At 42.4% G+C, this 20,545-nt stretch overlaps 1 protein-coding gene across 1 annotated transcript in view; it reads right to left on the bottom strand.

Annotated features, from left to right (window-relative positions):
- The window catches only part of USP10 (ubiquitin specific peptidase 10), a 46,457-nt gene extending 30,485 nt beyond the window's left edge, over positions 1-15,972 (bottom strand). The window contains exon 1 of the mRNA XM_058845875.1: positions 15,827-15,972. Coding sequence (XP_058701858.1) covers positions 15,827-15,847 — 21 coding nt within the window. The 5' untranslated portion in view covers positions 15,848-15,972. The remainder of the gene's footprint in view (positions 1-15,826) is intronic.
- Positions 15,973-20,545: the final 4,573 nt, after the last annotated feature.

Raw genomic sequence — 20,545 nt, 5'->3', positions numbered from 1 at the left:
AAATAAAAAAAAAAATTAAAAAATAAAAATCATTATTTTTCCAACACTGTTTAACATTCAATTGCTGATTTCGAAAACTGATTTTGATTTATAGCCTCAGACAAAAACGCAGCTGCTTGAAAAGCAGATTAAACAGCAGTCAATGGTGTCAGTGTTCACTCACAGGAGAGCACAGACAAAGCTTAGGAGATCCAGTGTCACACCAAGACTGAATGGGGAAGAAAATCTGAATAGAACACTGGGAGAAAGTTCTGAAAATTACCAAACGTAATGATACCTCCAGACTTACTTTTAAAGATACCTAATCCCTAAGAGGCTTAATTCAGTCCCATCTGCCCTCCCTCTCCTTCTCAAACCCTCTCCACAACCTCTCTAAGAGTGTTCTGTCTGTCCTGGCTCCTGGGAAGGAATCCTCTGGCGTTTTTAGGAGCACGTACTTCACGCTGCTCTCCTCCCCGGGTGATTTAACTCTGCAGAGCCATCACTGGCCCTGCACTCAGTGTGCTCAAGAGTTCCTTAGGACACCTCAGCCTGGGGAGCTTGGCTTTGTCACACATTAAAAGCAGGATCAGAACAGTATCAAACAGATCCCAATGACCCACCACTTGCAACTGTATAAAAAAACAGAGGGGAAATAACAACCTCCTCTGGGGGGAGACAGGGGTGTGTGGGAAGCATGAGGCTTTGTGGAATTCTAGGAAAAAGGGGATACACAGGACAGCTCTGTCTCTGCTACCCTTCCTCTTCAGGGCTACCAAACTTCTTTGGGGTGGAAGAACACCACAAAAACCAAACCATACTGATGGATCTACTTCATTTTGCCATTCTCAGCAGTAAACCAATTCGAGCATTTACCAGAAATGTGTTAACACACTAAAATTACCATGATTTAACTAATGTGAGCAAACATACACCAACATAATAACATGCTTTGCTTACACTATACAATCAAGTATTTATGTATTTTCCATCCCATATCTTCCCTATTGAGGTTCCATAACCAATCACTTCAAAGAGACAATTATTCATTCACAAGGGCTGCTTTCCACCCTGGTTTCTAAACATTGGTTTCAACACACACAAGTTCTGAACTTCTGGGAGCTTTCAAATGTGAATGCCTTCTTGCAGATGTCACATGTATGAGACCAAGGATGAAAACAAAACTGACAATGTTTAAATAAACCTTAAAAATGAGGTAGCTTTACAAAGGATGTTAACTAAAATCCTTCCCTTCACATACTGACACTAACAACCAGCACATTAATTAAAGAAAAAAACTGCAAAATTAAACATACTTTATGCAATTCTGAAATGGTATCCTTTCTCTTGAAGCTGCTGGTGATATGGGTGTTCCAGTACTTCAGATTTATTTGCCTTATCAAGATTTTGCAATTAAGTTTGGGCACTGAATGCAAAATACTGTAATAGTCTTGTGACTACAAAAAACCCCATACAACTAAATTCTTAAACAATTAAAGAACCAGTTAAAACTGTAGTTCTGAACTGCTTCCTGTACAACTGAAGAAAGGATAAAAAAGAGCTGCATCTTGTCCCTCCTCTTGAAGTTAAAATTTTAAGACTAGACTATTACACAAATACTCTGCAGATGAGAATATTCTTAAAAGTGTAGCATTTTGAAAATACATTTTTTCTATAATACAAGTTAGGAATATTGAGTGGATGAGACTATTAAAGCTGGAACAGTATTTCCAGCTCACTCCTGAGCCTCTGTCACCAATTTCCATGTTCAGCCTGATGTGCTGCAAGGAATCAAGTTCCCTGTATTGAATCGCTGCCTCCCAACATTAATTCTCTTTAGAAAAATACTCATGTTAAACACCTTCCTTAGAGCAAATCCCAAATCCTGCTGATTGTCAGTCACTGGTGCTTCCAGTCACAACCAAACTGGAATCAGTTTCTAACTTAATCTCTCCAATGTGATTACAGCAGTGTAACATCCAGCTGCACTCCAGGAGATTCTACAGCACTTGGAACAAATAATTTCATCAATAATATCCCTTTCACATCTTCAAGATATTATCTGCAGCTAGATTTTAACACAAATTACATAAAATTAATTAATCAAATCTATCCAAGATCTGTGTTCTGCCACTCAGAAATGAATGTAAAAATAGTTATATATTTGTGTAGTAACTCTGATCACCAAGCAGCATTTTAACTATGCAGATAAAAGCAGCAGCAACTGAACTAACTCCCAGAAGGGGGGAAAAGACCCCAAAGGGTTAAAATACCTGACCTGCAAGCTCTCCCCATGCTGACTGGTTTTTGCTGTGGTCCCCCTAACCACTTTAAAAACCAAATGCTAATGTTACCCCACTGCCTGTAAAGAAATCTCCACGGGTGTTCCTGTCTAGCAGCACGAACACTGTCCTGCAGGAATAAAAGGAGGATGACTACGTGTTCCACAGCTGCTTGTCCTAGAAAAATAGGTAGAAATAGCACTGCTGCTGCATCATCATCCTGGGATCACCTGTGCTACAAGAAAGCCAGGAAAATGAAGTGTCAACTTTGGCTTTCAGAAAGCATTAACGTGGCTTTCATCTACCACCCAACAGCTTCAGATCTTCAGTCAAATTAGTTTAAGCTGCAAATACTCCCACTTCAACTGCTTTTCCATAAAGGAGTTAAGAATACAGCTTTTACAGCTGGATTATTCCTTGCCACCACTAAATGTCTAAGCAGAAGGTTGAACAAGTCAAACTAGTTCACATTTGAGCTGAAATGATGAAATAGCTGGTGTATACCCTAAGCTGTACATATATACATATATATATATTACATATACAATCTTGCCCACCAAGTTATTCCTACAAAGTGGACTTACTCTTACAGCTCTGGGATAGGCTGGAGTAGAGCAGGAGAATGAAGCATTCAGACAGAAGCGTGTTTTCTGGCAAGGAAAAAAGGGCACATGCATATGACTGCACTCGGGTTTTATTAGCAGAGAAAATACTCTCCCATTAGTCATCCCTGCAGCAAACAAGGCATTGCTTCCTCACCCTTTTATTTCTCTCCCAATTTCTCAAGGTTTATCAGCTTTTTTATGGAAAATGTAGGAAAAAGAAGCCTTCCCACGGGTTGTTCTTTCCTCTGACCTGAAATTACACGGATGATAACTTAACTGGAGACAATGTTCTACAAATTAACAAATCTCAAGAAATTTTATTACAAAAATGCCTTAAAAAGCACAGACAAAACTGTGAAACTGAAAAACAGGTTTGCTGTTTGGGCTTTTTTTAGATTTTGAATTTGCAACCAGCATCCTATAACCAGGAGCTATGAAAACCACTGGCCATGTATTTACAGCTGTACCACAGCCTAAATAGTATTTTAGGCAAAGCATATGTCAATATACCCTCTCTATGAAAAAATAAAGCCAACTTTTATAAACACAAACATATGCAAATGAAGCCACACTTGAAGGTGGAACAGCTGCATATTAAAACTTTTAACAGCTGAAAATGCAACAAATCATGAGCAAACTCTCATTGAAGCTGCCAGTTCTTTATCATTAGCCTGCAGCTCAAAACTAGAACATTAACACATCTCCATAGTGCCTGCAGAAAGATCAGAGCTAGGTAAATGTAGGTCACCTAAGCCCATGAGTCAATGCAACTCTGCCTGCCCACCATTTAAGCTATCAAAGGCTCAAAAATATAGTGCATGACCAAAATTTCCCTCTTTTCTTCTCCCCCCAATTCAGGGGTTTTTTTGGACGTTATTATAGAATTCTTACAGCTGAAGGAAGTTACAGATTTTCTACAGGTTTCACATTAATTAATCTGACTGGTTTTGTTCCTTCACAAAAAAGAAAAAGATTTATCATCCTCAAAAAGTCATTTTCTGGTCAGAGGAAAAGCCAGATCTCTGGCTAGTGGGGAAGCACAGTTGTGACTGTCACATTACTGGAAGGACAGGTTTCATGACCCAATGACCCCTACAGCCTGATGTAATTAAGGGAGCACAATTAATGTGGATCTCAGCAGTTTATCCTGAATATTGTAACTCAAATAAGCAGAGCAGGTTGTTCTCTTTTTATCAATTATATAACGTACTTCAAATGAAAGCAACAAACTGAACAATAACCATAGAAAATCCTGCCAAACGACAAGCCAATTTCTTACACCCAAACAAGTTCTATTTATGTATGCTCCTCATTCTATTCCCAATAATGAGGTGCCTGTTGGCACTCCTCTATTTCAAACAGCAGCTGCCACAAAGGGCATCCAGCCCAAGGAAGTAGTCTATAAAATGGTCAGTGTAGTTAGCAGGGGGAGAAAAAGGGAGTGGAAGAATAAAACCCAACCCATCTCACACAGACACCACTGCATTTCTGAGTGAGCTGTTCCAGAAAGACTCTTTCTCTTACCATGTCCAGGACTGCACCAGCAGAAAACCTTTGCTGCTTCACATTGCAGCTTTTCCCCAGCTGATATTTTTCTGTTCCACAAAACAACAGAGAAAAAGCTCACCAAAACAGGCATGATCTTATTTTGTAAATAATCACAGCATAAGGAGGGCAATGCAACTGTAGCACTTGTACATGATCATAAAGGAAGGCTCCTGACAGGAGAACTGTATCCACATTTTATATACAACTTTTAATTTGCATCCTGTGGCACACCATCAGGTGTTCTTGTGGAGAAAATACCTTCCCTGCACCTTCCCCTGGGACCCAAGGTAGGAACACACGTTATAAACAAGAGCTGCATTGAAAAGCAGGCATTTGGGGACTACAGCAGGAATACCTGGAAAGTGCATTCCAGGCAAGGGCGAGAGGGAGGAAACTGAATTGTGAGAGGTGATTTCATCAACTCTTGGCTCTTTAGAGAGCAAAAGAAGGAATTTCTGACACCTTTCCACCACCACTACAAACCCACAGAACATCTGCCTGTGATAAAGAGAAGTAGTAACATTTTCCTATCTGTTTTCTTGCTATGTTAAATCTAAACACAAGCCAAACAAAAATACTTTCCTATCATAATCTCCAAGCTGGCAGTCCTCACAAATATCAGCTGAAAAAGAAATACTTCCCAAATGGGAAGACTGGTCCTTCCTCAGCGAATTCAAGCACAGTGGCTGGTAAAACACCTCTGGCCAAGGCTCTATCTCTTTACACCCTCTAAAAGTTTGAAAACACCAGCTCCAGAGGCTGATTGCTCATAACTCAGCAAACACATTTACTTCAAGCTCTGCAGGCTCCTCTTACACTGAACTAGTTATTGAGCCTATGTGCAAATTGGAAACTCTCCCTGTAATGAACAAAAATAATTAAGACTTGCATTATTCTGATTTACCACTGCATGATAAGCTCTGAGGAGAGAGAAGTCGAAACATGAAGTTCCTCAAGAACACAGCCAGTTTAACTACTCTTTTATTACAGGTGGGGCAGGCAAAACAATCCCTTAGCAATTTTATCTAATACTTCCCAGCAGAAAACCCTTGGTATTGGCCCTTTTTTTTTTCTCTGCCAAACCAAAATCATTAGGGCTGCAATCTTCAGTGCCAGACACCTTGAGTGGGATGAAGTTCTAAGAACATGGTGGTAAAATCAGTTCTGCATCTGGAGAACACTGCTTGGGCCACATTAAATAGCAAATTGCCTTGGAACACCTCATAGGTGTCCACCCAAGTTCCAGGCATGCTTCATAAATCCACCTTTTTCTGTGGTTTACAGAATCTTTATTTAGCAGATACTCCAGCAGCTATGATCCTGAAGTATTGTTTTCCACAAGCTCCTCTCAGTTCTTCAAGGTGAAAAAACAGCACATGCATCTTTCCTGCCATCCCCAAGGTCTGCAGTATCCAGGAGCCAGCACATTCCTACCCTGGCCAGGCAGGATGCTCTGGGCTGCAGGAACAAAGAGCAGCTTTCCTGGAATGGCTTCCAGCTCAAAAACTGCAGAGTTGCTTGGCATTGTCCTGCCACAGCAAAGCCCATTCTTCTGTTCTTACTATATCTGAATTCACCTCACAGGCTGCTTTTATCCTTCAAATCCATGGTTTAAAGAAGTAAAACTAACAGATCTAAACTTGGATGAGGTTATTAAGAATTAAAAATCATAAGTAGAGCTCTAGGAGTAAAAAGTGCAAGAATCTGAGTTTTAAGAAATGAAACAGATTAAATGTGGTCACATTATAAGTAGTTCAAAAATACTACAATTGGCTTGGTGAGGCCAAAGATGAGGAACGAGAGTTAGATAAAGAGCTGACAGAGGATCTGAAGTTATTGATAGAGACAGCAAAGAGAAAAAAAGAAATTGAGAATGGGTTTTGTGCCTGCCAGACCACTTACCCTTCCAAAAGCTGAACTATCACCCAAAATTCTGGAGTCATGTAATCCTTCTACTGTTGTGAGGAATCTCTTTAATCCAATTCCAGCAGTTTGTATCTCACACTCCCTCTCTTGTGAGCTGCTCCATGACAGTGAGTGCCCTTTTTTGAAGGTGAAGGTGCCAATCTTGCAGATAAAACAGCCAATATTCAGGATGGCACCCTATTATTTTAAATATGGAAATTACACTAAAAATTATGATTCTAAAATACAGCAATCGAAAGCAAAGCTGTACAAAAATTCAGACTGCTTGTCAGGAATCTTCATTAGATTCCCACTAGTTTGTGTATGTCTGGTATTTTCTTCACTTATTTCCACTACCCTCATCTTCAGAGGACAAATATCTCAAAGGATCAAACAGACACATCCAAGAGAACACTTCCAGCCTGGGCAGTAAGGAGACTGTTGTTCCTATTTGTCAGGCAAGATGGAAAACACACTGGAATATAAAGAAAAGTGGGAAAAGAACGCATAGCCTCTGAATTACTGCAGCTAAACACTGTGGAAAACTAAAATCTCTCTCTAACAGCACCTCAGCAATCGAGTCACCCACACAATGCTTTTCACAAGCAATTACTCAGGGCAGGATTTAGGATGGCTAAGATTAGGTGAGGCAAAAATTAGCTATCTGTACTCCATCCTGAGAAGGAACACAGATTAGCACTTCTGGAAAGCATCTAAGCCCACCTGCCCAGGACTCGTACACCTCTTTTGATGGCCTAACTTCACATCTCAACCCCGAATTTTTGAAGATCTGAATGCTTAGAACATTTTGCTGGATTCACAGTCTCGTCTCCACAGACTGAATGATCAGCGAGGTGATTACTATCAAACTGAGAGAAAATTATCTGAATGATTTATTTATTTTTCCACTAGTGGAAGGAGTGTTAAAGAAGTGAGGGACCAGTGTCAAGCAGAGCACACAAGTGGCCAGGAACAAGGAAGAATGAGACTTTGCCCTCTGCAAGTTGTGACCTGCCAAAAATGAGTTATCTCAAAGAGAAATGGCCAAAAATAAACCAAAGAATATGTGAAAAACACAATGATTGGTAAATGACTCATGGGGATCACAGAAATGAAACACAACTACCACTACATGATAAAGTCGTCGATATTTTAAGTTCTGTATTAGCTGAAGTTTGAGAGTAATAGTTCTGCAGAGGTTCTTGCTGTGTTTTCTTCTGAAGGAACTCCAGCCCCTTCGAGGGCTTCACCAGGTACCACACATGGATGTGGGGTGTCCCGTGAGGACACCATCTCACGTTCTGATTCCCAGGAAATTCTCAGCCATCCACCTCCTCTATCAGCCCAACATGTGGCAGGTGGAAACCTGCGAGGATCTGGCAAAGCCCGTGACAGCAACTTTGTGTTTTGAAGGGGTTTGCAAGTTAAAATGAAAATTGGGACACCACACATATGCCACCGCCTCCCGAGACAGTTTTAGAGCTTAAGTATCTGCAAAACAATTTTATTTAGACGCAACATAGCTGTTAAAATAAATGCACAGATTAATACACTGCTGCCACCAAACCCCAAATGGGAAGCATACTAAATATTCATATTTTTAAGTGACAGAATTAAAAATTGGGTATGAGTATGGCAGTAGGTATACTGCGAGAAAAAAGTCTTAAAATTGTCCAAGTTAAGTCACTCATATCAAGACTAACATTGATACTGCTGCTACTTTATTTCATTCCTTGTACAAGATCTGTCAGCATTCTTTTGCACATATGAATGAACAGAATGCACAAAACAATTTCCCAACACATTTACAGCCTCAAAGATACTGAAATTCTTTTGCTTTCTGAAGGAAAAAAAAGTGATTAAATCAGAATATACTGGCAAACTGATAAAGCCCCCAATGGTCAGAGACCAGAATACACTGCTAGCTCGTGTACCCTCTGTGCAGGCAGGAGTTTGAGTCACCACTTCCTTGGCCTGCTCATCCAGGCGTCTCAGAACAGGAATATCGGCACCCAGCAGGAGCACACACAGCTCTGCACTGGCTCTTCAGCATTCTCAGCGCAGGGACAGAGGCAGGAGCAGATCTGGCTGCAGTGTCCCTGCTCTCACCCACAGCTCCACCAGCTTGTCTCCAGCACCTCCTGCTCCCCTCTCCCTCATCCATCCATGGCTTTGGAGATCCCACAGAAGTATTATCAAACTGTCATCTGCCCCACAATGCAGGCACAGTTGTGCAACAGCCATGAAACCACACCCTCAACCCTCACACTTCTGCACACTCTGAACCTGTAAGACTTTCCACTTTCAAACAACACCAACTTAGGCAGTTTTTGGAAGAACGTGTTTCTCATGGCTCTGTACATTGCCTCCTTTGGTCCCAAATCAAGTTAAGAGATCTTGCAAATCATAATGATATTGGGCAAAGCAATAAGTTACTCACACGACTGTTCAAAATGGTTGTTTTGCAAATAAGGCAGAAAAGAACTGAACCAGAAAATACAAATTATTCAAGTTGCACACTAGTGATGTCTGCCATTATCAATATTGCTGGCTACTCAGTAAACACACTGGATGTGCTGGACACCCAGACCTGACCAATGAGCAGTTGCTCACTAATTACAAGTGTTTTTTATTTCAAGCTGTCACAAAATAAATAAACTTAGGGCACGCACACTTAAAAAAAATTGGTTTGCAAACCAAATGACTAAAAACCACCTTTACTCTTAGCTTATCTCTTTTCTAACTATAAAAACTGATGAGGAATTCAGACCAACTCTGAAGTCACTACTACAAAAATACACAGGCTACACAGCTCAGTCCCCTGTGGAGCACTGCTGCTGGGCAGGAGGGACCCCTGGTACCCACCACTGCCAGCAGCACAAAGCAAAGGGGAAAAGATGCACACAACTGCCCCACCACACCACTGCAGGGCTCAACACTGAGGAGAACCCAGGAAAATGTCTGTTTCAAGGATGTGATTGCATCAGATCAGAAAATCACATCAGCCTTAATGTGACAATCATTAGTGCCACGTGTAATACACATTGATTGTCTCTATCTTCTCCAATTCATGAAACTCAGCTGTAGCAACACCATGGCAGCATCTGCTGGCTGGACTCACAAGAGTGACCACCACAGCCCAGTGACCACCACAGCCCAGCGCTGTATTTGGACTATGATGAAGTTCAAGAATGACACCATGAAGCTGGTGACAGCAACAAACTCAACAGCTTTATTTCTTCTGCTCTGAGAGCTGACTGCTCCTCTTTCACATTTCTGATTCTGCTGCACTTACATTTTCTGTTGCTTGCAATGCCAGGATGACAATTCTGTGTGTCTCATTCTTGCCTGCTCTGAAAGCACAATAACTGCATAAACTCTGTTCTTGTTGTTAAGTTCTGTAAGGGAGTTCTCACTATGTGTGAAATGTGGAGGCTTAAATTACCTGTTAAGGACCATGGTCTAGGTCACAGCCCTTAACTGAGGAGAAAGTGAGTTCTGCCTAAATAAGTGGAAATGGCCTCAATAAGTTATCTTTGACTTTTTCCCTACTTTATATCAATTAACTACAGCGCTCCACAGACATTTTCAAACAGTTGTAGTTCTGGTTTTGTACCCCAAAGGCAGCAGCAGAACAGAAAGTGAGGTTTTCCATGCTGTAAGGACATCAGAGTACTATTTCTTACTTTCTTTGGTCAGCTAGCTATTATTAGAAGCCGTAAGATTTAATGGATAGACTAAGTAGACTGGAACTCAAGAGAACTTGATTCTTTTTGCAATTCAGCTGTTACCTGTGCTGACAATGACTCTTTTTCTTTCTGCTTGACTTCCCTCTCCTTTTTACCCTATATACTCATATTTAAAATGACAAGGCCATCCCACACTATGTACCAGCCTCATTTTGAACTGAATACCCTCCCTAAGCAACATGGTCCAAAACCATTATTTGAATACAACTAATTCAATTGCCTGTCCCTACCATTAAACAAATTAACTGAACTTTTTCCATTTCTCTCTCTATCCAGCCTAATTCTTGCACCAAGAATTCAAGGGATTATCAGTATCTTATCTATTGGTAACAGGTTGCTATAGTGCCTACAAAGTCACCCCATTCCAACAAGACAAAACATTTTCACACCAAAAGCCTTCACAGGAAAAATGAAGCAGGAAATCTGTGAATCACTACAGCAGACTCTAAATGTTGTATGAAAAAATATGCCCAGTGCACTGAGGGAATAACTCAGCTATTTCTGCTGGTCTGCTCAGTGGAGTTCAAACAAAATAAGAAATCTTTCATACACAGAATTCTTTGAAGAAAACCTACTTTCTTGTATGTTTTTTTAAATGCATCTTTTCACACAACCTTTAGAGACATGCTCTTCTTTGCAGCTTCTTACAGATCATGCATTCTTCTCTTCCACCTCAAAGATGAGCCTCACTTGGGGTATTTACTTTTTTAACAAAGTAAAAAAAGTTCAGATCTCTAAAGTGGTTTTCCAGTTTGTGTTAACATTACCCTCGATGGCAGCTCATCTATATCCCTTTCTTTCCTACTATAATTCCAATGCAAATAATACACAGTGCTTCTTTTAAAGCTTCCATCCATGATATGAATTCACATACAATACTACAAGCAGCAAAATTCCCCAAAGTGCCCCTGCACATTTCTTTCCTACGGCACTGACATTGGTGGCTACCACAGAATCTCAACAAGCTTTTCTTCTTTGAAGAACATACGTTTTTTTCACCAAGTGTATCGTTCAAAGAAGCCTTACACAAACACTTTGTCACCGCTATTGTGATTTAATCTTCTTCCTGCTTAACTACAGGTGAAGAAAAACCGACCTTGTAGCACACACTGAAGATCAATAAATCATATGCTGTTAAACAAGGAGGAAAAGTTCTTACACATATTTAAAATATCAAGAACATCTGGAAATAAATTAGGTATTACAGAGTCAAATACAAAATGAAAATACTAATGTACTTCAAAGTTTTAGTCTATTAAAGCAGTAATGAATATATTAACATGAGCACTGACAAAACAGAATCCTTTTAAGTGTTTTAAAAATAACCAACACAGCCCCATTATTGGAAATACTCAAAACACAGTCTTAAACACCTATGTTACAATTTAATAAAAGAAAAATAGAGTTCAGAACCCTGATTTTAAAATATCAGACTGTTGTACTACAGAATGTCTGAATACACAAACACACACACATGTACACACACACACACTTTTTTCACCATGAAGCATAACCCTTTGTTCCCTAATCCCCAGTTGTATGTTTAATGATCACACATAAAACACTTCCATCAGAAAGAAAAACCGCAGTTCCAGCATGTTTAATTCTTTGGAAATGAACATCTACATTGCTGAAATGGCATTAGAGTGACAAATGACTATAATCCAATGGCCCAAGGCCAGCAACTTCTATTATAACAGATTTGGCAGTTTTGTACGACACAGCATGTTGTGTGTCGATCACTAAACAGAAATGAGACTGCTCAGTTTACCTATAAACAAAACCCCACTTAACTTTACAAGTATTTTAACAGCTACATGAATGGAAAGACCAGTATGTCTGAGCAACTGCCTACAGAAACTGGATTTATTAATAGGTAAATGGCTGGATCCATTCTAAGAAGTCTCCAGATCAGTGCTATAGTCTAGAATGCACAGAATAAATAGCAGTGATTCACAAAACCTGTGGGTTTTAGCCTATTTGCATGCTGCCATATAGTTCCAAATTTAAGTTCTATGTCAGTTTTCCCAGACTTCCTTTTTTTAAGTCAACCAACCCACATTCACCCACTTTACTCTCTGTGGAATCACCATTCACATTTTAGAAAGGCAAATGATCCCTTCTGGCTACCGAAACTCCCAGCTTCAGCTGCAGCCTGAATTCCCAAGATCACGGAAGCCTGGAATAACTACTCACTCCATGGGCAAAAGATGAGCCCAGACCCTTCTGAGCAATGAAAAAGAAGTGGCCAGAGACAAATCTGGCTTCTTCAGCCCTTTAAAACACAGGACAGCAACCAAGCAGCTGCAGCAAGATGGGCACTCACACACCTCCCTCCAATTCCACTCCTCAGCAGCCCTTCACACGGCCACCTTTTTATTTTGTGTTCAGGGTGTCCTCCATATTTTCAGTGATTTCACAAACCTGACAGAATCCAACTGCCTCATCCCCAAACACTTCTTTCTACCTGTGAGGACACTCCAGTGTTATACATATATGCACAAGAAACTCATCCAACTGCATAACAACCATTTTTTGGACATTATTTTCAAGACATCGTTTTCCTAATCACCACAAACATCAGGCAAGGCACTGCAAAGGCAGCACAGCACAAAATGCCTGCACACTGCTGGATTTTTTTCTTTTTTTTTTTTTGTCTTCTAGAAAGAGCCCTGGCTTAAGGAAACATCAAACTACACCCTGCCAGGGAGCAGCCCTCCAAGCGGCCATAAAAGAGGCAGTTTGCAGTGCAGTATTTCAGGGAGTCAGGTTGCATGCCATGTTCCGAGTTCCAGTTCTTCTGGTTGCCAGGCCAGACACAACCTGGGTGAGGATGAGCAGCTCAGGAGCTTGTTCAGCTTTTTTTCTCAGCTCAAACTCGCCTGGTTTTCACTTCAGCTGGGTTTGGGGACAACGTGGTACATTTAAAATGGCACCGAGTTCATTTGACACCACAGTAATGGTGAAAGAACAAAACAAGCATAAATGATTCATTCTGCTATGGTATCCTTTCTTCTGCTTAACTTGTTTTCACAGGATTTACTAATGATGTGTCGGTATTAATTCTTTCTATGAAAAACAATAGAAAAAATGGCTAAAACAAATGTTTATACAGGTCCTACAGAGTTTTATTCTTTCCAAACAGGGAAATAGTTTTTAAGCTGTCTTTTTTTTTTTTTTAAAGAGATTTTTAGATGCCCTTGATGACAAGTGGTTTTAACTAGATCAGCTTAACATCTTTAGTGTCATGGAGTGATACAGCAGGTTTACTTCTAGCTCACCTTAAAAAAAGGACAGATTGTGAATACAGTCAGCACACGCCCAGCAGACCGACAGCAACACTTAAACCTCTCATGAGATGATTATGAAATAGTGACATGGAATAGAGGTACAAACCACCAGCAATATCTCAACTGTGCCATCAAACACTTCTTTGCTTGCTGAGCTGGCCACCCAAAATCAATGTCCCTTTGGAAATATTCGATATGATGGTGTTTCGGGATTCATTTGTCACAATGTGCAAACTGACTGATGAAATATTTCTGCCTGCTATTCCATAAATTCATATATTGGCAGAAATCTGACTCTGCATTTTAGCTGGAGGAGCAGCAGGATTTTCTTGAAGATTTTTTTTCTCCTGTGTGACAAAAAAATGCCTCAATTACGGTACACTAAATTTAGAGATACGGAAGAAGAACACACTTTTGTCTACTTCTGCATCATGACATGAACATAATCACTCAATAATCTTATTTATCTTGTACTGAGAACAGGCAACTTTCATAAAAACTTTCTTATTTTTTCCTACTTATCTGCAACATTACCATCCTAAAACAAAAAGGCAACACCTACATCTAAAACTGCATCCCTGAGATTATCTTCAGGCTTTCCATCCCAAAGGGTTCAAAACATTGTTACCCTAATTCAGCATCACAGCACTATTCTGGAAGATGTACTAACATAAATCCCAGACAGCATCTCAAAAAACTGGTTAAATTTGAAAAAAAAAACCCCAAAACAGGTTGTGTTTAATAACATGAGCATTAGCTAAACAGTATCTTAAAAGTATGCTTCCAAAATATACTCATTCCACATTATATATAAACTATAATACAAAGAATATATTATACCTTAAGCAGCAACCTCGCGAGACCTAAAAATCCACCTTTACCTACAGAGGGGGATGATTTAAAATAGTCTATGCTCAAGTTGCTACTAAAGATGAATTTACAGCAGTTTAAATTTCAGCCATGGAGCACTTCACCATAAACTAAATCATCAGCCAAACTTTTTTTTTGTTTTGAATTACGCCAACATAATTACGTACAGACCAAAACATGTCCTTAACTCCTCTAAGTTGTGAAAAAAGCTGCATTTTAAACCCCAAACTTATCAAACTGACCACATGCACTGCTGAGAGAGGAGAAAGCGAGGAGTGAAACAACTCTTGAGCTGGACACTGGTTCCTTCTGATGTATCTGCATTCCAAAAATCACTCACTGGGAGAGTAAAAAAAACGTCCAAAAGTGAGCTTCCTTCACTTTGAAATGAAACTTGAAGGACACAAAATTTTACAAGAAAATTAGTCTTAAATTTGAAACGAACTCCACACACTGCAGCTGCCTTTAAAACACCCACATTAACAGACACACTCACGTTTTTCCCTCAAACATAAATAAATCAAGCTGGACAAGAAATGTTGGTATAGTTTTCACCGATTACGAACTTTTTTTAATGGAAAAATCGGTATCAGTGCCACCAGTGCACAACTTCATTTAATGTGTAACTTAACTTCATTCAGAAAAAATACCACCAAAACCCACAGAACTCATAATAAAGCATCACCGTGTTCGAAATAACTTACATTTTATGAAATGTGCTTTCTACGACAGAAAAAAAGGATCCTTAACTAAATTACGTTTAACGCCACCACAGTTTTCTAAACTTTATTATTTGCTAAACAACGAAGTTTCTCTAAGTCTTGCAAATAAAACACTTCAGCGCTCCACGCGCTTTTCTTGGCGTTCCTTCTTTCAAGCCCTTTGGGAGAAAAACCTTAAGGGAAAGAAACAGCGAAGCGAACCCATTCAATCATTCGCTCTAAGCACACACTGGATTAGCCCAGGAACCGAGCTGTAAACTTCCAGCGAAAAACCACCACGACTGCAGTTTTTTTTCCACTCGATGCACAAATCTCCCGGCTGGTTCAGCCAGTGGGATACAGGGAATCCGCACACGCATCCCCGTGCACGGCGATCTTGCAACACTCAGCCCTTTGCACCCCGATGCGCCGGGGTTTATCGAGTGTTTGGGCGGGGGGGAGGGGGGAGGATTAGTTTACAAATCTCCTTATTCCCTGCTCGTTATAGAATCGTTTCTGCCTCTCCCCCCCTCCAAAAAATAAAGAAGAGCAGCCGGAGCGATGGGCTCTGTCCGAGCCACCCTCGGGCGGGGGCTCAGCACCGACACCCCCCGCCCCGGGCCCCGGCGTGGTGACACCGACACCGGCGTGGGGCCGACCCCCCGCACTCCGGACCCCTCCGGGATGGGAATTCCGCCCCGGGAGCGCCGGATCCGCCGTCCCCGCGGGCAGCGAGGCCGCCCCACCGCCCTCAGCACATTCAATGAACGTGCACAATCACCCTGGGCCTACTCCCGGCCACCACGCTCCCCCCCCACCCCGGGGCCCGCCCGCCGCCGGCAGCCCGGCGGGGTCCGGGCGCGGTGCCGCAGGGGTGCCCGCGGGCCCGGACGGTACCTGCGCGCCGTGCAGGGCCATGGCGCCCCGCGTCCCCGGGGAGCTCGGCGGTCCCGGCCCCTCACGCCGCCGCCCCCGCCGCCGCCATCTTCTCCCTCGCACGCACCAGCCGGGCCGGGCGGGCGGGCGCGCGCCGCACCGCGCATGCGCCGGCCCCGCCCGCCCGCTGCGCGCGCACGGGGCGGGAGCTGAGGGCGCCGAGGGAAAAGGGCGGGCGGCGGCTCCGCCTCCCTGAGGGGAACCGGGCGGGAAGGCGGGCGAGGAGCCCGAAAAGCGTCCCTGGAACACCGCGCCGGGCATCTCGCCTGTGACAGGCTGAGGGAGCGGGGCGAGTTTAGCCTACAGAAGAGAAGGCTCAGAGACGATCTCGTTAATGCGTGTAAAATATCGCCAGGGCGGGTGCCAAAAGGATCACAGAACCATGGAATGGGTTGAAGGGGAGCTTAAAGATCATCCAGTTCCACCACCTGCCTTGGGCAGGGACACCTTCCACTATCCCAGGTTGCTCCAAGTCCTGTCCAGCCTGGCCTTGGACACTTCCAGTGATCCAGGGGCAGCCACAGCTTCTCTGGACACCCTGTGCCAGGATGGTGCCAGACCTTTTTCCGTGGTGCTCAACAACAGAACAAGCAGCAATGGCCAGAAACTAAACCACGAGAAGTTTCAGCTCCACATGAGGCAGAATTTCTGTTCTCTGGAGGTGGCAGAGCTCTGGAACAGCTGCCCAAGGAGGGTGTGGAGTCTCTCCTGAGGGAGACATTTTGACCCCACCTGGCCACGTTCCTGTGTCACCTCCTCCAGATGTCCCTACCTTGGCAAGGTCGTTGGACTGGGTGATCTCCAGAGATCCTTTCCAACCCAAATAATTCCATAATTCATTCATTAAGTTGGAAAAAGCTTTCCAAGACCATCGAGTCCAACCTGTTACCAATCCCTATCTTGTCAGCCAGCACTGAGTGCCACATCCAGGCATTCCTCGGACACCTCCAGGGATGGTGATCCCTCGTCCGTTCCAATGTTTAATCACCCTTTCTATGAAGAAATTCCTCCTAATGTCCAAATTTCGTCTGTAAAAGTGCAAGTGCCAAGGGTCACTCTGGCAGGTGACAGGTAAGGCTGTGCCCAGATGATGCCAGAGCAAAGCTCTCCCACCTCTCCCACATAACCAGGCTGGGAAAGGGTTCAGGGTTTGTATCTAGGACAAAAAAAAAAAATAAAAATGGAAAGGAATGACTAAGCCAATCTCATGATTTTGAGAGGATTGAGTCATAACAATACTGAAACCCCCAGGCAAGAATCCATCAAATTAATCGCTAATTTACTCCATATTTTTTTCCTTAAACAAACTACCAAGTCCTGCAAAAGTCCACTTCGGCTGGGAATCGAGTGATAGAGAAACTTAGTATCGCTGAGAAAGGTGAAGAGAAGAAAAGGAAGAGGACACGACGCAAGAACTTTGTGTCTTTGGCTGTTGATGCAAAGTCGGAGAAGATTCCTCCCCGTCTCCACGACAAGGACACGTCCCTCCTGTTTTGTGAAGTGCAACACTTACCGTGTGCTGATGACAGTAAATGATTTTCTCTATCAGCCTTTACCCTTCCAGCTGACACACCCAGCTGCCGCTCCCTCGCTTTTGTCTCTCGCAAGTGTTGCTGTGCTGTCCTGAGGCAGAGAATCAGCGGTGAAAATGGCTGGTTAATATTAAAAGGGAGAAACAAAAAAGGGAGACAAATGTTCAGGGTTTTTGCATACAGCATTTCAAACGTCTGAAAGCCCCTCTCCCCTCGGGAGTCTAATTTACAAGGTAAATAATGGAGTGAAAGCCCTTACGTAGCTCATCTGGTTGAAGGCAAAATTCCCTTCTGCCCACAATGCTGCCTGAGTAAACTGACTGTTTCAAAATACAAATGAGCACAGTGTCTTCAGCCTGGAAAGCAGAAAATTCAAATACCAAAACTGTTAAAACCCAGAGCTGAGGGTGAAAACTGAGAAAGGATGTCACTGTCTCGTTCAGCAACATTTTAACCACGTTCAATTTTATCTCATCTTAGTATAGCTCAGTCATAAAGTCTGCTAACATTTTACCATAATCTTTCCTAATAATCTAAGGGGTTTTTTTGTAATAGTATGGTTTGATGAAACTTACCGGCTGCAGAGTTTCCACCTCGGTTCCGTTTTATTATTTTTTGCCGGTCTTAGTGGCCTGTTATTTCATTACTGCTTTCATTGAATAAATCAGTTGTATTTTCTTACATTCTTTATGCCAGTGGCTGTGAATTATCCCTCCAAATCAACAAGTTGCTTTTCCAAATTAAAAAAAATAACCAGTGTCGTATTTTTCTTTCTACCCTATCCACGTTCTTAAGATTCCTGGAGTAATGTTCCTAACAACATGTGAATTTATCAAAAACAAATGAGGTCCATGGCTGTGGAAATAAAGGATTGTCTGATAGCAGCCCAGGAGCTGGATAAACCACTCCCAGGGTATCTGGCTCTAGGTGCTGCTGTAATTGCTCTTATCCTGCTGGAAATGCAAAGTGCTGGGGACTCCGTGGGATTTCACAAGGTCATGAGATCTGTGCTCATGACAGTGCCCGGGAGATGTGTACATGTGGCTTCTGAGCATTCTGAGCACGACTTTTGGGGAGTGGAAGCACTCAGGACCCTCACACGCACTTTTTCAGGGACAGAGGGAATACTGTAGCACTTCAGGAGTTTTAGTGCTGTCCTCATAGAGCTTCGTCCTGGTACCAAGAGCTTCAGGAGCTCCCAGGAATTTTTCTGCAGAGGTGCAGAACCTTTATCCCAACAGTTCTGGGTCCAATAAGGGCTTTGCTTACATAAAGCATTTGCAAGCAGCAGTCACCCTCCCTGGCTGGATCTCAGGGAGGATCAGTTGGCTCATATTAAAAACAGGATATTTAAGTTTTCTGTAGAGAACCAGCCAGCTGTAGGTCAGCATCAACCCTGGTAATATTTTTTGAACTTTCTGAGCCCCAAATGTCCCAGGCCAGCTGCAGGCACTGGGAGTGGGCAAAGGCAACCTGAGAGCAGAAGGGCAGGAATGGTTCTGCAGGTGGAAGATTTTAGACAGGTAGCACAGGACACAAACAACAGATATTTAATTCCAAAAATGGGTTAATGCAAACCTGACTTCAAATTCCATATTCATAAATTTGCTGGACATTTGTAAAAGATTTGCTGATGTAAAAAGCTTAAGCATGGACTAGTTCGAGCAGAAACACATTTGAAGTGTGGACAAGCCTTTAGTAGATCATGTGGATGCTTGACTCAGTGTTTCAATTATCTATGCAGAACTTCTGGCTAATTAATTGTGACTTATTCATCCTTATCTTAAATATAAGTCTTCCCTCATTCAATCACCTCTGTCAGCTGTGGAGCATCTAAAGAACCAGCAAGTCTCCATCTCACCTTCCCCTCATGTTCTATCACCAAATCCATCATCAGAAAAACAAAGGTAAATATTTTTCCCAAAGCTAATCTGAGTTCCAGGGGGAACAAAAAATGTGTGTAGCACCAGCAGCACCATGACTGGGTTGTGTCCTCCCTGCATGGAGTTACCAGGAGGGAGGAGGAAGCTGTGGGGAGCTGAGCTGTGCTCTGACTCTCACAGCGCAGTGACAGAACCTCTCCATCTGCCCTGACCTGATCCCCGAGACACCCCAAAGCCATAAGTTCATGAAGGAGTAATTAGCATCACATTCATTATTACATTCATGAGAACTGAAATAGCTCAAGAAGCTGAAATAAAATAATATTTAAAACCTGTCATGCCAGCTTTTTTTTTTTTTTTTGGTCTCACTGGTCAGAGCTTTGCTAAGACATACCAGCAAGGGAAGAATCACAATTCAAATCTGGACTTGTTTTCTGCAAGTTAAATTGCTTTCAGAAAGAGTACTGAATGTTAAATTATTTCTTTACATTCCCTAGACACACAGCCCCTTTTTTTGCTGTCACGCAAGAATCCGGAATCCTAAACAGCGCCCAGAAAATCAGCAGAATTTGGAAGAAACCACTGAAAGTAGTCTGATCTGTTACATAGAAAAACAGCAGCACATTTTTCTCAGTTTAAAATTTTGAGTTGAGAACAAAAATATTTCCATCCTCTTTCTCAAGATTTCAAAACAATTGCATCTCACAGCAGGCTGTAATTTTTCCTCAGGGTTATCTAACATCGGGGTTACAGGCAGCAGCTCCTTGTCATGGCAATGCCACGATACAGGCATGGAAGTGTGGGAAGAGTAAACCTGAGGGTTTTGGTAGCTGCTTTGTTTCAGGTAAAACGAGCTTTCCTCAGAACTTGGCAATGGAAGCCTTTTTAAAAATGAGGTAGAGCAGTAGTTATTTTTCCCTGGGGCAGGAAGAAAGAGCTGTGCTTCCTGGCAAGAGTAAAACGCTTCGCAGAGCTCAGGGATGAAAGTGGGATGTGCAGGTTCAAGAGCCAGGCCAAAGCCAGAGAATACACCTGTCCTCTACCAACCCTAATTCCTCACCAAGAGGACTGTTCAGACCTCAAAAACCAGAGCAGAAATCCACTTGTGTCACACAGATTCTCCCTTTCATTTTTCAGAAAGTCCAGCACACCAATTCCCCAAAGCCACGCAGCACTGGGGGAGTGTGGGTGGGTGATCTCCAATCTCCCTGTGCTACCTGCTGCCACTTCCTGAGGGGTGATCAGCCACATCTGGATCCACAACA

The sequence above is a fragment of the Poecile atricapillus genome, chromosome 10, assembly GCF_030490865.1.
Source record: "Poecile atricapillus isolate bPoeAtr1 chromosome 10, bPoeAtr1.hap1, whole genome shotgun sequence".
NCBI classification, from domain to species: domain Eukaryota; kingdom Metazoa; phylum Chordata; class Aves; order Passeriformes; family Paridae; genus Poecile; species Poecile atricapillus.
The sequence above is the reverse complement of the archived record's forward strand: the minus strand, read 5'-3'. Positions and strand labels throughout refer to the sequence as shown.